This window comes from Phyllopteryx taeniolatus, chromosome 10, assembly GCF_024500385.1.
Source record: "Phyllopteryx taeniolatus isolate TA_2022b chromosome 10, UOR_Ptae_1.2, whole genome shotgun sequence".
Classification (NCBI taxonomy): domain Eukaryota; kingdom Metazoa; phylum Chordata; class Actinopteri; order Syngnathiformes; family Syngnathidae; genus Phyllopteryx; species Phyllopteryx taeniolatus.
Window position 1 is genome coordinate 15,427,233 of NC_084511.1, and position 17,717 is coordinate 15,444,949.

Below are 17,717 nucleotides of genomic sequence, written 5' to 3' on the forward strand. Positions count from 1 at the left end.
ACGCGTTGCAGTTTCACAATGCGTCCGTTTGATGTCGCCCCATCACTGGGTGTGATGCGCCCAACCTTCCGACCTCTGGGCATGGTCCTCGGACCAATCACAGATGAGGTGGGTGGGAACTCGAGTGCCAGTACAGATAGTGGCAGAAGTTTGGAGCGACCTGCCCGCGCCGCCGCCGCTGCTGCCGCGGCACCTGTGAGTCTCCACGCAAATAAATAGCCGCGGCTGACTATGCCGAGTTAAAGAGCATCTGACTTGCGCCCTGTCCCATGATGGCACGCGATGTTCTAACCGTGGACGCTTTCACGGGCAAAGCGATGCCCAGAGGCGAGCCGTGTACATGCAGCGCCAACTGCCGGAGTCGGAGCAGCAGTGTCGTCTTCCTCGGATTATTCCTGCTGTCACTCTCCCTGCACGCGGTCACGCTCGTCTGCTACTTGGACCTGCGTTCGGAGGTCAAAAGGGAAATAATCCACCAGAAACGAGACTCCACGCTGACACTAGCGGGGAGCGACTCGGGCAACGCGGCGTCTGTGGTACTCCGGCCCGAACCCCCGCGATTCGACCCCAGCACCAGCCGCTCAGCAGATGATCCAGAGGTAAATTATAACTATAGCGGACGTGACAAAAAAAAAGCAACCGCAGATAGAAGCCATTTGTTCAAGTGCACACATAGTCTGCCAGGGTTTGTGTCTGTGCTGTTGCCGACTTGTTTCATGGTAACTTGTCGTTTCGAATTCACAAAAAAACTGTACTGCGTGAATCATTTAATGAGAACAAAATTGATTAAATGTTGGAGGGGAAAAAAGTGGGCAATTTGACTTTCAGGGCCTTGACACTGCTAACAGGTTGGGAGCGTACTTTACCTCTACCCACTTGGCCCTGTAACAGGTTCATAGGGGGACAGGGACATAAACACTGAATCACGCTGTTCGCCTATGACTCACATTCATGCACAGGACATGAAACTAAGTACTGTACAGTGTAACCAAATCGAACACCAGCCGTTCTGTAACGCTGGCTGAAAACCATGTTGTCCACATAGGAAATAAGGGAAGTACAAATGATCAGTTTCAGTATCAAACTGTCCCAATCTAAGGACATTAACTACAGGCAATTTAAAAAGTAAAATTAGAACATACGAAGATGTCATACAAATATATATGTTAACCACAGTATAATAATAACGGGCCAATTAAAAAAAAAAAAAAAGTGTACCTACTCACCCTTTGAAGTCATCTGACAGGCACATGAAGAGGTCTCAAGAATGTGTTTGCTGCGATAGTAGCATTTGACAGGAAATGTTGAAATTGGTAAATATTCCCTGTCTGAAGGCAGAATAAGAAGACATCTTGACATTTATTGTTGCTTTTGGGGTATCTACTGTTTAAATAATATTGAACATTGTGACATACATTTTCAGCACTGTAAAAGTTTGCAGGTTTGATGATTGTTCAGTTTAGCTGATGTCCATATCATTACTTTGGGCACGTTCGCCTTTGGAGGTTGCACTGCACTATGGCTTTATCCTTGCTTAACGAAACCACATTTAAGTGTATTGTTTTCAAAGCTCGTCCCAACTAAATATATTGTGAAACAAGCTGCAGGTTGACTTTGCAAGGAAGGTCAAGTCAAAGTGCTGAAGCAGGTGGTCAGCCAAATAAACAGATCACCTACGAGCAGGTGCAGAGCGTGAAGCTTGATGTGCATTTATTGGCACTTGGATGGGCCACTAGTGACTGAAGCTAGCCACACCTTACGTTTTCTTTATAGGCAGCAGTCGATTTAATGTTCATTGTGTTGTCAATGTCTTTAGAAACGACACCCCATATGCCATTTTACTCTCCTAGTTTCATCAGCACTATTTAGGAACAAATCACAAGTTGTATTACACATTCAAATATCTGTATTGTTAGTGGTTGTATAACATTTTAATACTGACGAGAAGTGTCATTCAAGGGGTAGAATGATAGTAGGTCTGAGTGTTTCTACCGTTGACACTTTCGCAGCTGGCGGGAGGGAGAGTACGTGGACTATTTTATCTCTGGAAATGCTAGAAAGTTACCGTGGAGTCTCATACTTAGCCCGATGGTGCAACTTTAGGGACAAAAATAGACAACTGAGGTACCCTTGTATGTATGTACAGTGCAGACTACAAATAGACATTTGACCCCATTTACATGATTGACAATGGGGAAAATGAATTTCAAAACTGTTATTTTTAAGGTAGGTAGGAGAATTTCTATGAATGTTCTGAACCTGCATTTCAATGTCAAGTTTATTTGTATAGCCCTGAATCATAAGAGTCTCAAAGGGCTTCACAGGCCCACAATTGACAAAATTGACAACATCCCCTGATCTAAAACCCCAATCAGGCAAAGAAAAACTGAATGCCAGTGTTGTTGAGCCAGATACATGCCATAACAGATGCCTGTGTGGGTGTAGCTCAACTCCCCATAGCTCTTTAAATCCATCCATCCATTATCAACACCGCTTATCCTGGTTAGGTTCAATGGAGCCTATCCCAGCTGACTGGTCGAAATGGACTACACCCTGAACTGGTCGGCAGTCAGTTGCAGGGCACATATAGACATGGACAATCATTTATTTACATTGTCACTGAGTGGGAACTGAACCCACGCTGCCCGCATCAAAGTCAGGCGAGTGTACCACTACACCATCAGTGACAAGTGCTTTAAATCACAAACTAAAACTGAATCATCAGTGCCTCTGCAAGTTGCAGCATAATAGTGCACACGAATCTCCAGTAAAGACATTACTTGACATTAGATATGTTCATGTCAATGTGGGTGTTTGCTTTGTAACATTTTCCTTATAGACAAAATAAACAACGCTGAGACTATTCAGTGAGCCTCGTGTATCTTTCGCTAAGTCTGCTTTAGATGGTAGAGGTTTCACTGGCTGAATCCAAGGAGATGGGTTGAGTATTCAGTCCAGATGGTGACGCTTCATGAAGTGAAAGACTGTGGCCCAGCTGTAAATATTTAACTGCGCTGTGATGCTGTACTCTCCAGATGTCTGCATTAAACAACTCTGATTACATATCCCACAGTTTACATAGTTGGAGAAACAGGAGCATGTGGCGTTTGGATGCAGCTGCCGCACTTGTTAGCTTTTGAGAGTTTTCCTTTGAAGAATCCTTTCCGGAGGCCGAAACATTATTCATTGGATTTTTCACTTCAGTATTCATCAAAGGGACTTTAGCAGCATTGCAGTGATTTAAAGTGGAGATACACAGCAAAGTGCAACAAGGGAATGGTGTGCCTCCAGTAAAACAGAAATATACAAAAACATTTGGGAAACTGGAGCATATTAGAAAACGTGTAGGCAATACGGCTTACATGCCGGACATGAAGCATGTTGGCTTTGTTACTGTATAGAAACAGCTCAGCAAAAGGATTTACTTATTTTTATGTATATACACCACACTTTGAGAATGTCGGAATTCAATTGGTGGATATCAGACCAATTGGTGGGCGTTGAGCATTCACCCCCAAAAGAGATTCAGAGCCAAATGTTTTTTTTGTTTTGTTTTTTTGTTTTTTGTGGCATAATTATTGTTCATAAGCAGTGTGTCAATGCTGAATTAAGAAATGAATTTGCTATGTTAAAATAAATTATACTTATTCTGTAATACAATAACTTTATATGCCTGGTCCTTGTATTTACATAACTTACTACAGACGGACAATCACGTATCACAGTTTTCCAAAATGTTTCAATATTAAAACAAAATGTGTTTCAGAAGCAGGACAGCACTGTGGGTAGTGGATGGCATGTCTGCCTCACAGTCAAGGTTCCAGGTTCAAATCAAGCCTCAGGCCCTCCTGTGTGGGGTTTGCATATGCTCACCATGCTTAGCGTTGGTATTCTCTGGGTACTCTGTCTTCCTCCCACATTCCCAAAACATGCATGTTTGGTTAATTGAAGTTTGGTTAATTGACCATTGGTGCGAATATGAGTATCAATGGCTGTTATTGACTGGCAACCAGTCCAGGGTGTACCTCACCTCATGCTCAAAGTCAGCTGAGATAGGTTGTCAGTGACTAGTGATATCAGTGACATGTTACTAAGTCTACTTTGAGGAGTTTTTTGGGTAACAAGTAATATAACGTGGTAATATTCCAGACAAGTAAACAGATTAAAGTTACTTATTCATTGTGGCACTGATTAGTCAAGGAAAACAGAGGCTCTTTTGGCTTCCAGAAGAAGAAGCTTTAATGAGCAATTAGTAGTAAGAACACACTTGCAGCTTTAAATGCGCCAGGTAACTCTTATGGCTAGATCAGAACACTGGATTTTAGCTCCGATATTGGCCGATTTGCTGTCATGGGCGATTTCCCAGATTCGGCCCGACATATTTTGTCGGGAACAAAAAAAACTTCTTGTAGTGTGACCTAATCCTCGACCAACGATTTGGCCGTACGATAGCCCTTTGACGCCAAAATGAAAAGTCTAGCGTATTTGATTTTTTGGGGATATCTTCCTTGTAGTGTGAGATCATCAACGACAGCTCTCCAACAGCGCACCTTGACATAAACAAATAGGATTGCATATTGTGACCGGCACATCGCCTCCCTAGCTTGCCATTGTCAACATACTGGGTCGCCGCTGTCAACATTTATTCACATACACAAACCAATGTTTACCGAAGCTTTAGAATGATTCAACAGAATGCCAGCATGTACAAACGTTAGTGCTAGCACTAGCTTGCTAGGCTACATAATGTTTTGTTGCCTGTATAGATTGATAGATAGATAGATAGATATGCATATAATAATAACATAATAAAGGTAAGTTGAGCAAAATTGTTATTTCAGAAATAACAGAAATTCACATTAATCAGTATCCAAGAAGTAGCTTTCAGTTTCAGAAAGGTTGGTGACCGATGACGTACCTCAAGCACAACTTGTGGACTATAATGTGGTTATATTTCTGTCAGTTAAGAGTCTGCAGAGAAGTGAAGTTGAGTATGGTGCACTCATTTTAAATGCTTAGGCATTTCTTTCGCACCTGAAATCTGCACTAAGTTTGGCCATTCGCATTCACTGGGCATCACGATTTCGCAACGCCTGCGGCTGTAGTCCGCCTTCAATTATGCTCATTTAATGTAGCTTCAACCTACACACTCATATTTAAATTATTGGTTCATCTTGATGTCATTCTGTTACTTGTGTGCCGTGTATTGCCATGTAATGTGTACAGTTGGGCAAATGTACTTTCATACTGTGGATAAGTTATTGCCACTCGGCAGCTCCTGAATGTAAATAATGAAGTAACTTGTAATCTAACTTACTTTTAAAATCAAGTAATCAGTAAATTAACAAATTTAAATTTTCAAGGCAACTGTGGCCACACTGCCCGCGACCCCAATGAGGAGGACAAGCGATATAAAAATGGATGTAGGGATTTAGCACTATTTGCCCAGTAGTGTGTACTAAGTTTAAAGTGTAATATTCTTAGAAAACCACAGCATCTAAATACTTGCAAAATACTGCACATACGAACATGTCACAATAACATACCTTTGAGTATTACCGTAATTTCTTGTGTATAATGCGCACCCATGTATAATATGCACCCCAAAAGTTGACCTAAAAATTCTGGAAAACCCTTCTACCTATGTATAATACATTTTTACAATGCATGATTTTGCTTCTACCCATATGATCAAAAGTATTATGTGTATTTTGTTAGTTTTTTCAAAGAATTGCAAATCAGTCGCCTTTCAGTGAAATTCGCCGTTTTGAACTCAAAATAGGCCATTTACCTAAATAGTACAGATCCGATGAGTTTTTCCTGAGGTGGGGAGGGGGAGGGGGTCACCGTCGCTGTCGTCGTAGGCTGTTTTGTACTCCTTGAACGCTGGCAGCTAGATCCATTCCACACATCCACCATCCACACACAGATGTCATTTCTGAATATTACTCCGCAGCGGACTAATATACGAAAGCGCATCGGCCTGAGGTTCCGCCTGTGCGCTCTGGACCTGCTTTGGAGTCACAAGAGTTGACGACACCAGAATCAGGCATCAGGTGCAAAAGTTGGAGGGCAAAACAAAAAAGCAAAGCAATGAGGCAAATTGAATTTTAGTCTTAAATATGTACATCAACATGTACCTGAGTGGTGTAAATAATTTGTTTCTGCTTGAAGTCTTCCAGGTTGCTTAATTTATGTTAAAATCCCCGAAAAATTCTCTGCGGGGGCCTGGTGATCCCCCCCAGACATCCCTACAATGTTTTTTTTTGGGGGGGGGGGGGGGGGGTGTCGGTCACCTTTTGCATGCCTTTGGTGTTTGCATGTCTGTATTCGGAAGTTAAGCACTTTATTTGAACATGTAATACTTTCTCTTTATTTACTTGCTCTTATTTTGAAATGCACAGCCCTACTTTTATTTAGTAAATGAGAAAACACACAGTTGTGCTCATATGTTTGATTAACCAGGCAGAATTTGTAAGTCATTAAAGAAAACATGAAGGGCCAGGCGAAACACATTTAATTTTATTTTAATGTGATTCAAATTAAACTGTCAAGCATTTCAAAAAAGCATTATCATGAAACAAAACATAACCATAAATAAATTAATGATGGTTGTTGTTCAGTCATCAGTCGTATTTATAAAAAAAAAAAAAACAACAACTTATGAGCACAACTATAAATATATGCAGTCATGCGTACCCCTGTCATATTTGAATGAAAGTGTAGGCTACACCTTTTTCATAACCTATAGGTGGCGGTGGCATATTAGAATGAAAGTGTACATCTTTTTTATAACCTCTATGTGGCTGTGGTATATTGCAATGAACGTGTACATCTTTCTCATAACCTCTAGGTGGCGGTGTCATACTGGAATGAAAGTGTACAGCTTTTTTATACATACATTTATAAAATGTGAATGTGTATGTTCTTGAATGGCCCAGCCACAGCCCTGATTTAAACGCAATTGAGCATCTCTGGAGAGACCTGAAAATGGCTGCCCACCAACGTTCACCATCCAACCTGACAGAACTAGAGAGGATCTGCAAGGAGGAATGGCAGAGGAGCCCCAAATCTGGGTGTGAAAAACTTGTTGCACCGTTCCCAAAAAGACTCAGCTGTATTAGCTGAAAAGGTTGCTTCTACTAAATACTGAGCAAAGTGTCTGAATACTTATGGCTGTGTGATATTTAAGTTTTTCTTTTTTAATAACTGCAAAAATGTCAACAATTCTGTTTATTTCTGTAATTATGGGGTGCTGTGTGTACATTCATGAGGGAAAAAAAACGAAAAATGATTTTAGGATTAGGGTGCAATATAACAGAGTGACAAATTTAAGGGGCTCTGAATACTTTCCGAACCCTCTATGGGGGGGGGGGGGGGGGGGGGGGATTATACAGGAGAAATTACAGTAAATGTGTTTTTATTACTTTCACCTTGAACAACCACTTTGTCACTCATGCTGGTCATCTATTCACCCATCCATTTTCTATACTCGTTCTTTTTTCTTTTCTATATATTTTTTAATAGATCCCTTATGTCACTTGTGTCAAACTCATGGCCCGCGGGCCAAATGTGGCCTGCCGGGTCATTTTATGTGGCGGGGTCTTGAAAGGTCTTAAAATAAGTCAATTGAGCAGTTTACGTGTGTGCTCACCATCAACTACATTTTCCATAATACATTACTATTGTCTTACAAATTACTGCCAAGTGATGGGATTTTACCACTAGGTGGTAGTGTACCCGCATCAGTGTAAAGCACTTTTATAAGTGACTTGAGAAACGTCTACAAGTGATCTCGAAATGTCGAGGAAGTGAAAAATTGATTCAGATAGAAGGCTTTTTCAACAAAGTTTGGAAAACAAATATATATATTTCTGCAGCTGTGTCCACGGGTTTCTGTATTCATGCAGACAAATTTTTATAGTATTCACTATTCAACAATTTTTTACAGTATTCACTATTCACACATTTCTCATTAGCAGGTTGTATTCCCTTTGCACTTTATACCAGGCCGATTTGTATTTCTAAAATGCTAACTCTGTCACCAATGTTCTGAGTAGTGCAAAATTGTCAAGCGTAACAAAAAAACTTTTGAAAACAGACAACGTCATAACTTGGGTTTGTTTGTTTATTTACTTAAATAGTTTGATGGTTGATGAGCAAGACGAGTTTCTTAGGATTCATGTTATAATACCAGGGCAATAAGTAATAATAAATACAGTTATTTAACAATATGTTGAAGAGTATAGTTACATTTATTTTACATTACATTTATTGTCATCTAACTGGCCCTTCGACGGCATTGATAATGCCAATATGGCCATTGGTGAAAATGAGTTTGACACCCCTGCCTTATGTGGTCACGTGGTTGAATTCGGAATATCATGATGCACGTGACCCAACTTGTTGTTTCATAATAAGAGCAGATTTCGGTCATAGGATCTCACAGTGAGCAGTGCCCTGATGCCATCCTCCCATCAACATACCCAGGTAGAAAACCCTCCGATACCAAAGCAAATCCGAGCAGCACAATGTTTCTCCTGGCTGCTTGCTGCTCTCAAGTTTAGAGATAAGAATCATGCTATATAATCCTTACTAAGAAGAATGCAAATATTCTACATCATGACCATCTCACTCTTGTAATCTCTTGAGTTATTTGATTATTTTTTTAGGGCATTAACTAGTCTATGCTATGGGTATGATGAGACTTACAGTATACGTTTCTTAGAACAATTGTAAGAAATATTTTTCTGCCAAATACTTTTCTGCTCAAACGTTTGCCTTCAAAGTCCTGCACAACCAGATGTTAAAACATCTGGAGTCCTGTAAACAGCTATCAAAAAAAAAAAAAAAAAAATCTTGATGGGGCACTGAATCCAGCATACATGTTGTGGTGGCACCCGGGTGGGCTGTCACCAGCATCTAATTTAAGACTATGGCTCCAATATCAGGGATTAATCAGTTGATTTATAAAAGCAAGGGCTTCTTATATGTCCGTTACAATGATGCACTTTTTTTTATATTTGTTTTAGGTCATATGCACCCATATTACTGTACAAAATTATTGTTTTGTATTTTTTTTGTGTGGCCTAAAACGCCTAGTACAGCACAAAGTTCATTCATTCAATTCCCGTACCACTTATCCTCACGAGGGTCGCGGGCGTGCTGGAGCCTATCCCAGTTTACTCTGGTCGCGAGGTGGGTTACACTCTTAACTGGTAGCCAGCCAATCGCAGGGCACATACAAACAAACAACCATTCACACTCACATCCACACCTACGGGCAATTTAGAGTCTTCAATTAACCTACCATGTGGAGCACCCATGCTACCACTAAAATAAAAAATATGTCGGCGGTGTGGAACAGACAACACGTCTGAGACAGACAACACGTAATGCCCGGATCAGACTACAAGACAAATTTGCTCTTTCAAGATTGCACTATGTCAGACTACTTCAATAAAATCTTGAATTCTAATACCACCGCATCCCGTTTTTTATAATCATTGGACTTTATCTTGTCAACTCAAATGTTATCGGATACACTCATTACCGTGGCGACGACAACAAGAGTGGATCGCGCAGACTATATTATGAGGACAAAATGGGGAAAACCGTTTGTTGGTGGTCACCGGTGCTCAGGACAGGAGAGGACGTTCGTTTAAGGCGTGCTTGAGGTATGTTCACGTACTTTTAATACGATACGGCTCGCAAGCAGGCAACAAAAACGTTATGTAGCCTAGCAAGCAAATGGTAGCACGAACGGTTGGACGTAAACATGCCGCCGTTCTGTCGAATCATGCTCTAAAGTTTTGGTGTGGGTGAAGTCATTTAATTAACAATAAAGTAATTTAATTACAGTAATTAATTACACACATTATTTCTGTCATGTAATGTTGGTTTGACCTGACTGATTAGAATACACGGAACATATTTTACAATTGAAAAATCTCACGGCACACCAACACAAAAATGTCGCAAAAAGTGGATACATGAATTACTGTATTTACTTCCTGCCATCTAATGGAAGACCATTTATCGTTTGTTCTGTCTGTCACGATGCCTCACTGGCATAAATAGAGAAACAAAGATACATTATTTATTGTAAATATAATTTTTGGAGCAATTGAGTACACAAGTATATACAGTAAATGAAGAGGTCATTTAAATAGACACATTCCTCCATCTTGTGATCGGATCGGTGAACGGTTATCGTTTTTTTAAACTCGCTGATCGGTGATAGGCCCCAAAAATTCTGATCGTGTAAAGCCTACTCAAAATAATGATAACTAAAATTTGTCCTAAATAAAAGAAAGTGTCTAAAGCTCGTTTGGTTGGTTGTAAACCCCAGTTGGTTTGAATTCAATCTTATATTGGTTAAACCCAAAGCAAAACATAAAACCTCGAAGTCAACCTGCCCTTAGTTGTCATCAGAATACAGTCAATACACCGTATTAAAAAAAACCACAATGCAGACGTCACACAAGTCTTAACAATGGCATACAGGTAGCTTTTTACTTTTAATTAAAACAAATTTTAAAAAAATCTTCCCGGTGGTGGGCCCACTCACACACTCTCACCCCACCCACAGTACTCACGCTCCAGAACTCACGATGTGAAATTGAAGAAACTGTTGTTGAAGAAACTGAGGGTGTTATATAATCCCGTTCTGGAGCTTGAGCGCATTGAAACAATCATTTCCGACGCTTGAGAGCGCTGCAATCCCACCGCCTCACTCCTCCTGACCGAAGCTATCTCGTCCCTTAGCCGTACCTCGAGGCAGTGCTACAACTTAGCATTAGCTGTACCTCGTCACTTCGCTAACGGCGACGTCTTTTGCCAGGGAAAAGTCCTTTGAGCGGGCTTCTGGATTTACACACACCAACTGCTATGAAGAGCATGTTCCAGGCTCCAGAGACTTTTCCCTTTTGTTAACACTGCCACCCTGCCAGCTCTCTCTCTCTGTGCTGCGAGTTTATGTACAGTAGACAATAGATATATCCATTATGACATGGCTGCCATGTCAATGCCCCACATTCAACATGACCGCCACGTAGGCACGTCTTTCGGAATTCGAACTCGTGATATTGTATATCTGTGACCCGAAAATATGTCAGTCCCGCTCTCTGCCTGCATTGCGTCACAGCGCCAGTCAACAACAGCAGCCAATTCTGGAACTAAAAGAGTTTTGTCAATGGCATTTTAAGTGACAAATGGAAACTATTTTTGGACACATTGTTCAGTCCCGACGGTCCGTTTTATCCATTATATCGGGTTCCGTTTTATCGAGGTTCCACTGTATATTGTTCAACTAGTTTTTGTGGGCATGGTGAGGGAAAGGGGCTTAGGACTGAAAAATGTTAACTCAGCTCCAGCTGTGCAAGGCCATTGTTCCGGCCGAAGACTTTCACATACTGTATACTGTAGCTGTAATTATAATATGGGGCCATTATTGGAGCAAAACATGTAGCATTTGTGACTCAAGTACGGACAAATTTGTAACTCTAGTTTTGCGTTTGTGAATCCAGTTACAGATTTGTAAATCTAGTTTTGCATTTGTAAATGTAGTTGCAGATTTGTGAATCTAGTTTTCCATTTGTGACTCTGGGTACAGATACAGATTTTTCAAAAGATATTTGTGGATTGAAATACAGATTTGGTTTTGCTGCAATAATGGCCCTATATTATAATTGTGATATCACATATTAATCTGATCGTCGTAAGACCGGCCGGGAGCTGTAAACCACTGCTTGTTCCCCTCTCCAAACTGCATGACTTACAACACCTGACAAGACTTCAAATTCGATTTGTTGGAGAAAGACGGGGCATCTATGTTGTACACCCACTGCTAGTATTAGCTGAGGTTTGACAACTCCTTTTGTATGAGAAACCATCTTACTGATGTGGCGCAATTAACCTCCCCAATATGCATTTCGTGCATGCTGCCAATGCAACACTGATGGGAAGCCACTAGTTTTCACTGTGCATCTGGTATCCTTAACTTCATCCCTCAGTTTTACCTTGACTTTCCCACTGCAATTTTGTGGTTGGATTTCTCCACTATTCTGCAGTTTTGGATAATTACCCCTGGAATTCAATGTGAGGGCATCATGAGTGAGTCCACATTGAGAGCATGATGGTTTAATACTTCATAGTTCTGTTTCCCTCTCATAATCAGCATAAAATGTTTATGTATTCCAGGTTCTTGAGTTCAGAAATGACGAGAAAACACAAGCAGTTGTTTTACACTGTGTTAATAAAAACTCTTGCGATAAAAAAAATTACACATCCCCGGGGTGATTGAAATTTAGTCATATCCTCACAGAACAACGGGGAATCATGTCCTCGACCCATACCAGCACCCCCTTCCCTCACTTTGAAGATTTGAAAGCTCTCTAATTATTAGCATTTTCTTCTAGTTGAAAAGGAATGGTTTACTCAACAGTTGGCATTTGGCATATAGTATACCAGCACATTGTCATCCTGATTCTGATTCTGATTTACTGTAATGCCGCATTCCTTTGAAGAGTACGAAGGCTATAAATGTTCTAATGAAGTTGTTCTCATGAAATAATTTCATGTTAGTTCATCTAAAACACCGGTTTTACCTTAGTAGCAGCCTGTAAGATACTATAGCTTGTTTGTTTTTTGGCAATCGGCTGCAGCTTCATCTCGGGCCAAAACCTGCATGTGGAATTATGTTTGGCTGTCAGAACAGACGAAAGTTTCACACAATGTGTCTGAACATACACCCACAATTCTTTGAGAGGTAACAGGGCCTTATACCAACAGCTGTAGAGGAGATGTGGAGACACCTGCATACCAAATGAAACAGAAACATCTGGAGGTCTGTATGATGACAAACCATAGTAGTCACACTCCTATCAGCCTGAAATGCTCAGGTCAGACGTAAGTCAGTTGGCCAAGACATACGACTTTTCTTGTTAGGAGGGCCCCTATCGGCAGCAACAGGGGAAGATCCCTTCCTAAATTTCTCAAGTTTGGAAGGTCCTAACTTCAGTTGCGTACTATGATTTCATAGTACATTTATGGTTTATAGATTATATTTTTTTCCCCCTCAAATTTAATCTATAGGCTTGGCTTTCTCAATGACGTTATGTTGCAGTCCCTGTTGAAGGTTTGGATGGATTATTGTTTTGACTACATTGAAAAATAGCAGAGGGCGCAGTTGGGTCCAACTAGTTTGCTGTCCTAATGGGCCACCAAATTGAAACAAAATAAAGTGTTTGGTTTAGTACAGTACCATTCTGAACGAAAAATAACTTAAGTGAGATTATCAAAGTTTCCTACCTTCAGAATGGATGTCACGACCCTACTTGTTGGCTTGTGCATTTGATTAAGAGGTTTTCTATTACTGCAATGCTTTTTTTTTTTTCTATTGCGCAAATAATGATCTCAGGTTGCTTTAATGAGAGCCTTGTAATATAATAATATATATAATACAAACTTTGGAAAATGTTTTGTTAAAAAAAAAAAAAAACATCTCAACTATTCAACTACTGTGGACATGAGTGCTAACTCCTCCCAAACGTATTGGTTACCAATTGCAAAGAATGTTTTTATGATAGCATCTTACTGTTAGTAAGCATGCGATTCCCAATCTTCACGACCACATACACCAGTAAAATAAATCAAAACTGCTCAACATACAACAGCAAATATACGACCTAACATCCAGCAATGCCGTTGCAAACATACTGTATGTCGCATTGATGTCAGCCCATCATAAAAAGTTACATCACCCTGATGTTGCAGGGAAAGCGTTTCCTCATTGGCAGTATGTCGCCGAGATTTCGGCATTTAATTGAAAATTACCATCACATGACGGCTGAACAATTAAAGCTGGAGTGCCAGTCAGCATTGTTCTGCTCCATTCACTTCACTGATTGGCTCAGTGCTGCATTCACTTGCCCAAGGTGTGTTGGAAATCCTTATGATTTATCACCCCACAGAACAACAACAGAGGTTGTTTCAGTACATTTACTATCCAATGTGGAAAAACAATACTTATAAAAATAACCTAATTTCATGTTTGTAATGAAGACACACAATTAAGGTTAAGACACATTATTTATACAGATCTCTAGCAAAAACGAGAAAAATACAATGAATTACAATGAATGAAAAAATGTAAACGCAATATCAGCACCCAATTCCTCTTCTGACAGTCTGGAGAAGGTGGAAAAAAAACTAGTGAGCACTTCAATATCTCACGTCACCTTGTAAGTTGAAGTAAGTCGGGTTAAAACAGAACAAAGTGTTAAAGAACAGTGGAAATGAAAAGCAAACCATTTACATAATTGGAAATGAAAAGAAAGCATTTACATAATTATAGAATTATCACAAAACTTTGCTGGCTAGTAAATCAGATACACACCGATTTATATTCCGTAGTACGAGTCTGATCACAGCCAGCTTTAATACGTGTAGGTAAAGGTGGCAGCCGGGATCGATATGCAGGCTCCTCCTGGCACACTTGGTTTGTTTCTAGAGTAACATTGTAATTTTCTGCCAATTACAAATGAATTATAAATGATATATATGATTATAAATGATAACCTGACAAAATGCTGTTGGCGAACGGCGTGCTGTTGCTTTAATTAGTACAGCTGTGAACAATTTGTGCAGTCACTGGGCTAAAACCATTAAATTCCCGCCCACACAACACGGGATTGGCCGGCCAAACGTGATGGGTATGCGTGCAATGTGGTCAGAGTCCACGCCTCTCTGTTAATGCACACTTCTATGACCGGTTTAAATTAACAGTGTACAGAACAACCATTCAAAGCAGAACATGAAAGACTAGGCTTTACACGATCAGGATTTTTGGGACCGATCAGCATGTTTAAAAAACAGATAACCGATTACCGATCCAATCACAAGATGGAGCAATGTGTCTATTTAAATGACTTGTTCATTTACTGTATATACTTGTGTACTGTATACTGAGTATCTTCAAAAGTATTCTCTAGCATTTTAGACAAAAGGTAAAACAATGACCTCATTCAAGGATTGGCCACTGACATAAGTTTTCAGTCAGGTCAAACCAACATTACAACATGACAGAAATAATGGGTGCTGAGTTAGTGTAATTAAATTACTTTATTGTAATTAAATTACTTCGCATACACCGAAACTTTGAAGCATGATTCGACAGAACGCTGGCATGTTTACGTACAACCGTTAGTGCTAGCACTAGCTTGCGAGACTGCAGAACGTTTTGCCGATCAGATCGGTGTAAAGTCTACAAAAGACATGAATAAACACAGATTTGCGTTTTTATTAAAATAACATTACAGCTGACGATGAAAAAGTGACACAAAAAGACAAGGTTATTTTGTCAGTCGCCCATTTGCCTAGATGGGCCTGAAACTATCATATTTCTCTATGTAAGCATGTCAACAACAAACTTAACATTAGTGCAAATGTAACAGTCAAAGCTGGTTGTGGCATGAGCAGAGAAGTCTGAAGGTGACGCCACATTGCATACATGCAGTCTTGAGCTGAGCCGACGCAAAACAGACCTTGACGAGACGTTTAATAAAGCTGGGGAAAACACTTTTCGGCAGATGCTTGTCAGTCGCATAGCAACTGCCAGCCAATGTGCCTTCCTAAGGCTGATCTAAGTGTGACGTATGTTTGCTGACTGGGTTGTTTTGCTTTCACCTGCACCATAACCTTCTATCTTCTCAATGGATTATGTAGAGTGGGCCCCCAAAAAAGGGTTGTGTCGTTAAACTATATAATAGACTTTAAAGTTCTGCTTCTGGTCTATAAATCACTAAATTGTTTAGGTCCTGAATACATTCAAGAAATGTTAAAGGAATATAAACCCAGTAGGGCTCTGAGATCTCCAGAGTCAGGTCAGGTAGTGGAGCATAGAGTCTAAAGAACATTGAGTTACCTTGTCTATGAAAGGCACTATATAAGTAATTTTGCCATGCCTTGCCTTAAACATTCTCAGAAGAGGCCTACATTGCTAGTCAATTTTGAAGGAACTGGAAATTACTTTGGCAGGATACAATTAAATAGCGTCATCCTTGAAATCAATCTGTTTGTGGATCCTTCCTTGACATTGACATGCACCATTTAACTACTGTGAGTTCTTCTCTGTTTTTGTAATATGGTGTTTCAGTTGCTCTGCATGAAACCACAAAAAAAAGAGATTCTGGAAGTTCATCCAGCTTGGATGAGAAATTTCTCTCCATTGGGGAATTGATAACTTGAGTTATGTTTACTTCACTCTGAGCCAAATGACTAATGATAGTTATGTACAGCTTTTTGAAACATGCAAGGATGCTTCATGTGTCCCTGCTTTGAGGATGTCATTGCATACCTTGAAAGCAGATGTTCAGCCCCTCAGACTTGATCATCATTTATGCTGATAAAGTGTGACTGAACTCTTGGTTGATCATTGGGTGGTCTTGATTTGTTTCCAGCGTTAAAACTCTTTTACTTCTTTAACTTTTTACTTTTCTGCTGGCTCCCTTGGGCTGGAGCAGTTCAATCTGTAAAGACTGAACCCCTAGAGCTTGGGTTTTGGGTAGAGAAGGTGGAACGTTTAAGACTCGCTATGGACCTAGAAAAAGGCAGTGAAGTGCAAAGGACTTGATACTGATAAAAAAATCTGGAAATTGATACTACTGCCAGTTTGCTTATGAACGATCCTACTGAAGGGATGGGTTCTCTTCTTGCTCTGTAATGATGCAATCACAAAGTAGTCTACACAGACAGATTGCGTAGTTGGAAAAGAGCTTCAAAGCTAAACTTGAAACATTCTCCTGCCATAGTTAATTTTGTCTCAACACTAAGGTCAGCACATCATCATCTGACTGTAGGTCAAGGAGACGCAAAGAGAATACAAGGCACGTGCACTCCTGAGAACACACTCCCCACTGGCGTTGGTCTTATAAAAGACAGACTCACACCAGCTACGTCAGTCCTTTCATTAACTCACATTAGCCCATTCATGCTATAACTGTGCAGGAATGGGACCAGGTGCCATTTGAATGGGCAATGAGCTCAGACTAAACACAGTTGATGTCCTCCTTTTGTAAATGAGCGGGAGTGTCACAGCGGTCGTGATGAAGTGGATGTCTCGAGCATGTAGAGGATTGACAAAGGTGGCTTAAGTTACAGGATGGGTTACAGACGCAGAAGGAAAGACAATGATTTGGCAATATAATGTTGAATGTTCTTGCTCTCACATGTATCCTGAACAAACCCTAAATCTGAAGAAAGGAAGCTTATAACACATAATTTTACACATATATATATTTAGTTGGTCAATAGTCAGTGCTGGAATCCTCATTGACTGGTACCATAGCACTCCCATGAATTGTACTTTTTTAACCTTTTGTGCTTCATTATTGTGAAAGGTGTTTCTAACATTCTGGTCTACTCACGTATCTGAATGGTGTTGAACAAACACTGCTCAACCATAACCATCACAATCAATCATAATCTTTGTAAAGGCAAAACATAAGACAAAAGTTTTTTAGAGTAAAATGTTGACTCTATATATAAAAGAACATAAATTAATTGGGACCATTTTTTCCTAGGAGAAATTACTGCACAGAAATAGTGACACCCCTGCCACAGAAGATAACACAGGCATAACTCAAAGGGAGAAAAGAAGTCCCGGCAAGCAGCCAGAAACAGGTATGTGCTATGCATATTCCAGAATTTGAATGTTA

The 17,717-nt window shown here is 40.2% G+C and overlaps 1 protein-coding gene across 3 annotated transcripts in view; it reads left to right on the forward strand.

Annotated features, from left to right (window-relative positions):
* Positions 1–17,717, forward strand: part of eda (ectodysplasin A) — a 23,898-nt gene continuing 6,181 nt past the window's right edge. Inside the window, exons 1-2 of one of the 3 annotated variants that reach the window (XM_061787683.1) lie at positions 1–599; positions 17,583–17,682. In XM_061787683.1, coding sequence (XP_061643667.1) covers positions 270–599; positions 17,583–17,682 — 430 coding nt within the window. In that variant the 5' untranslated portion in view covers positions 1–269. The remainder of the gene's footprint in view (positions 600–17,582; positions 17,683–17,717) is intronic. The other 2 variants (XM_061787682.1, XM_061787681.1) reach the window with 2 other exon arrangements.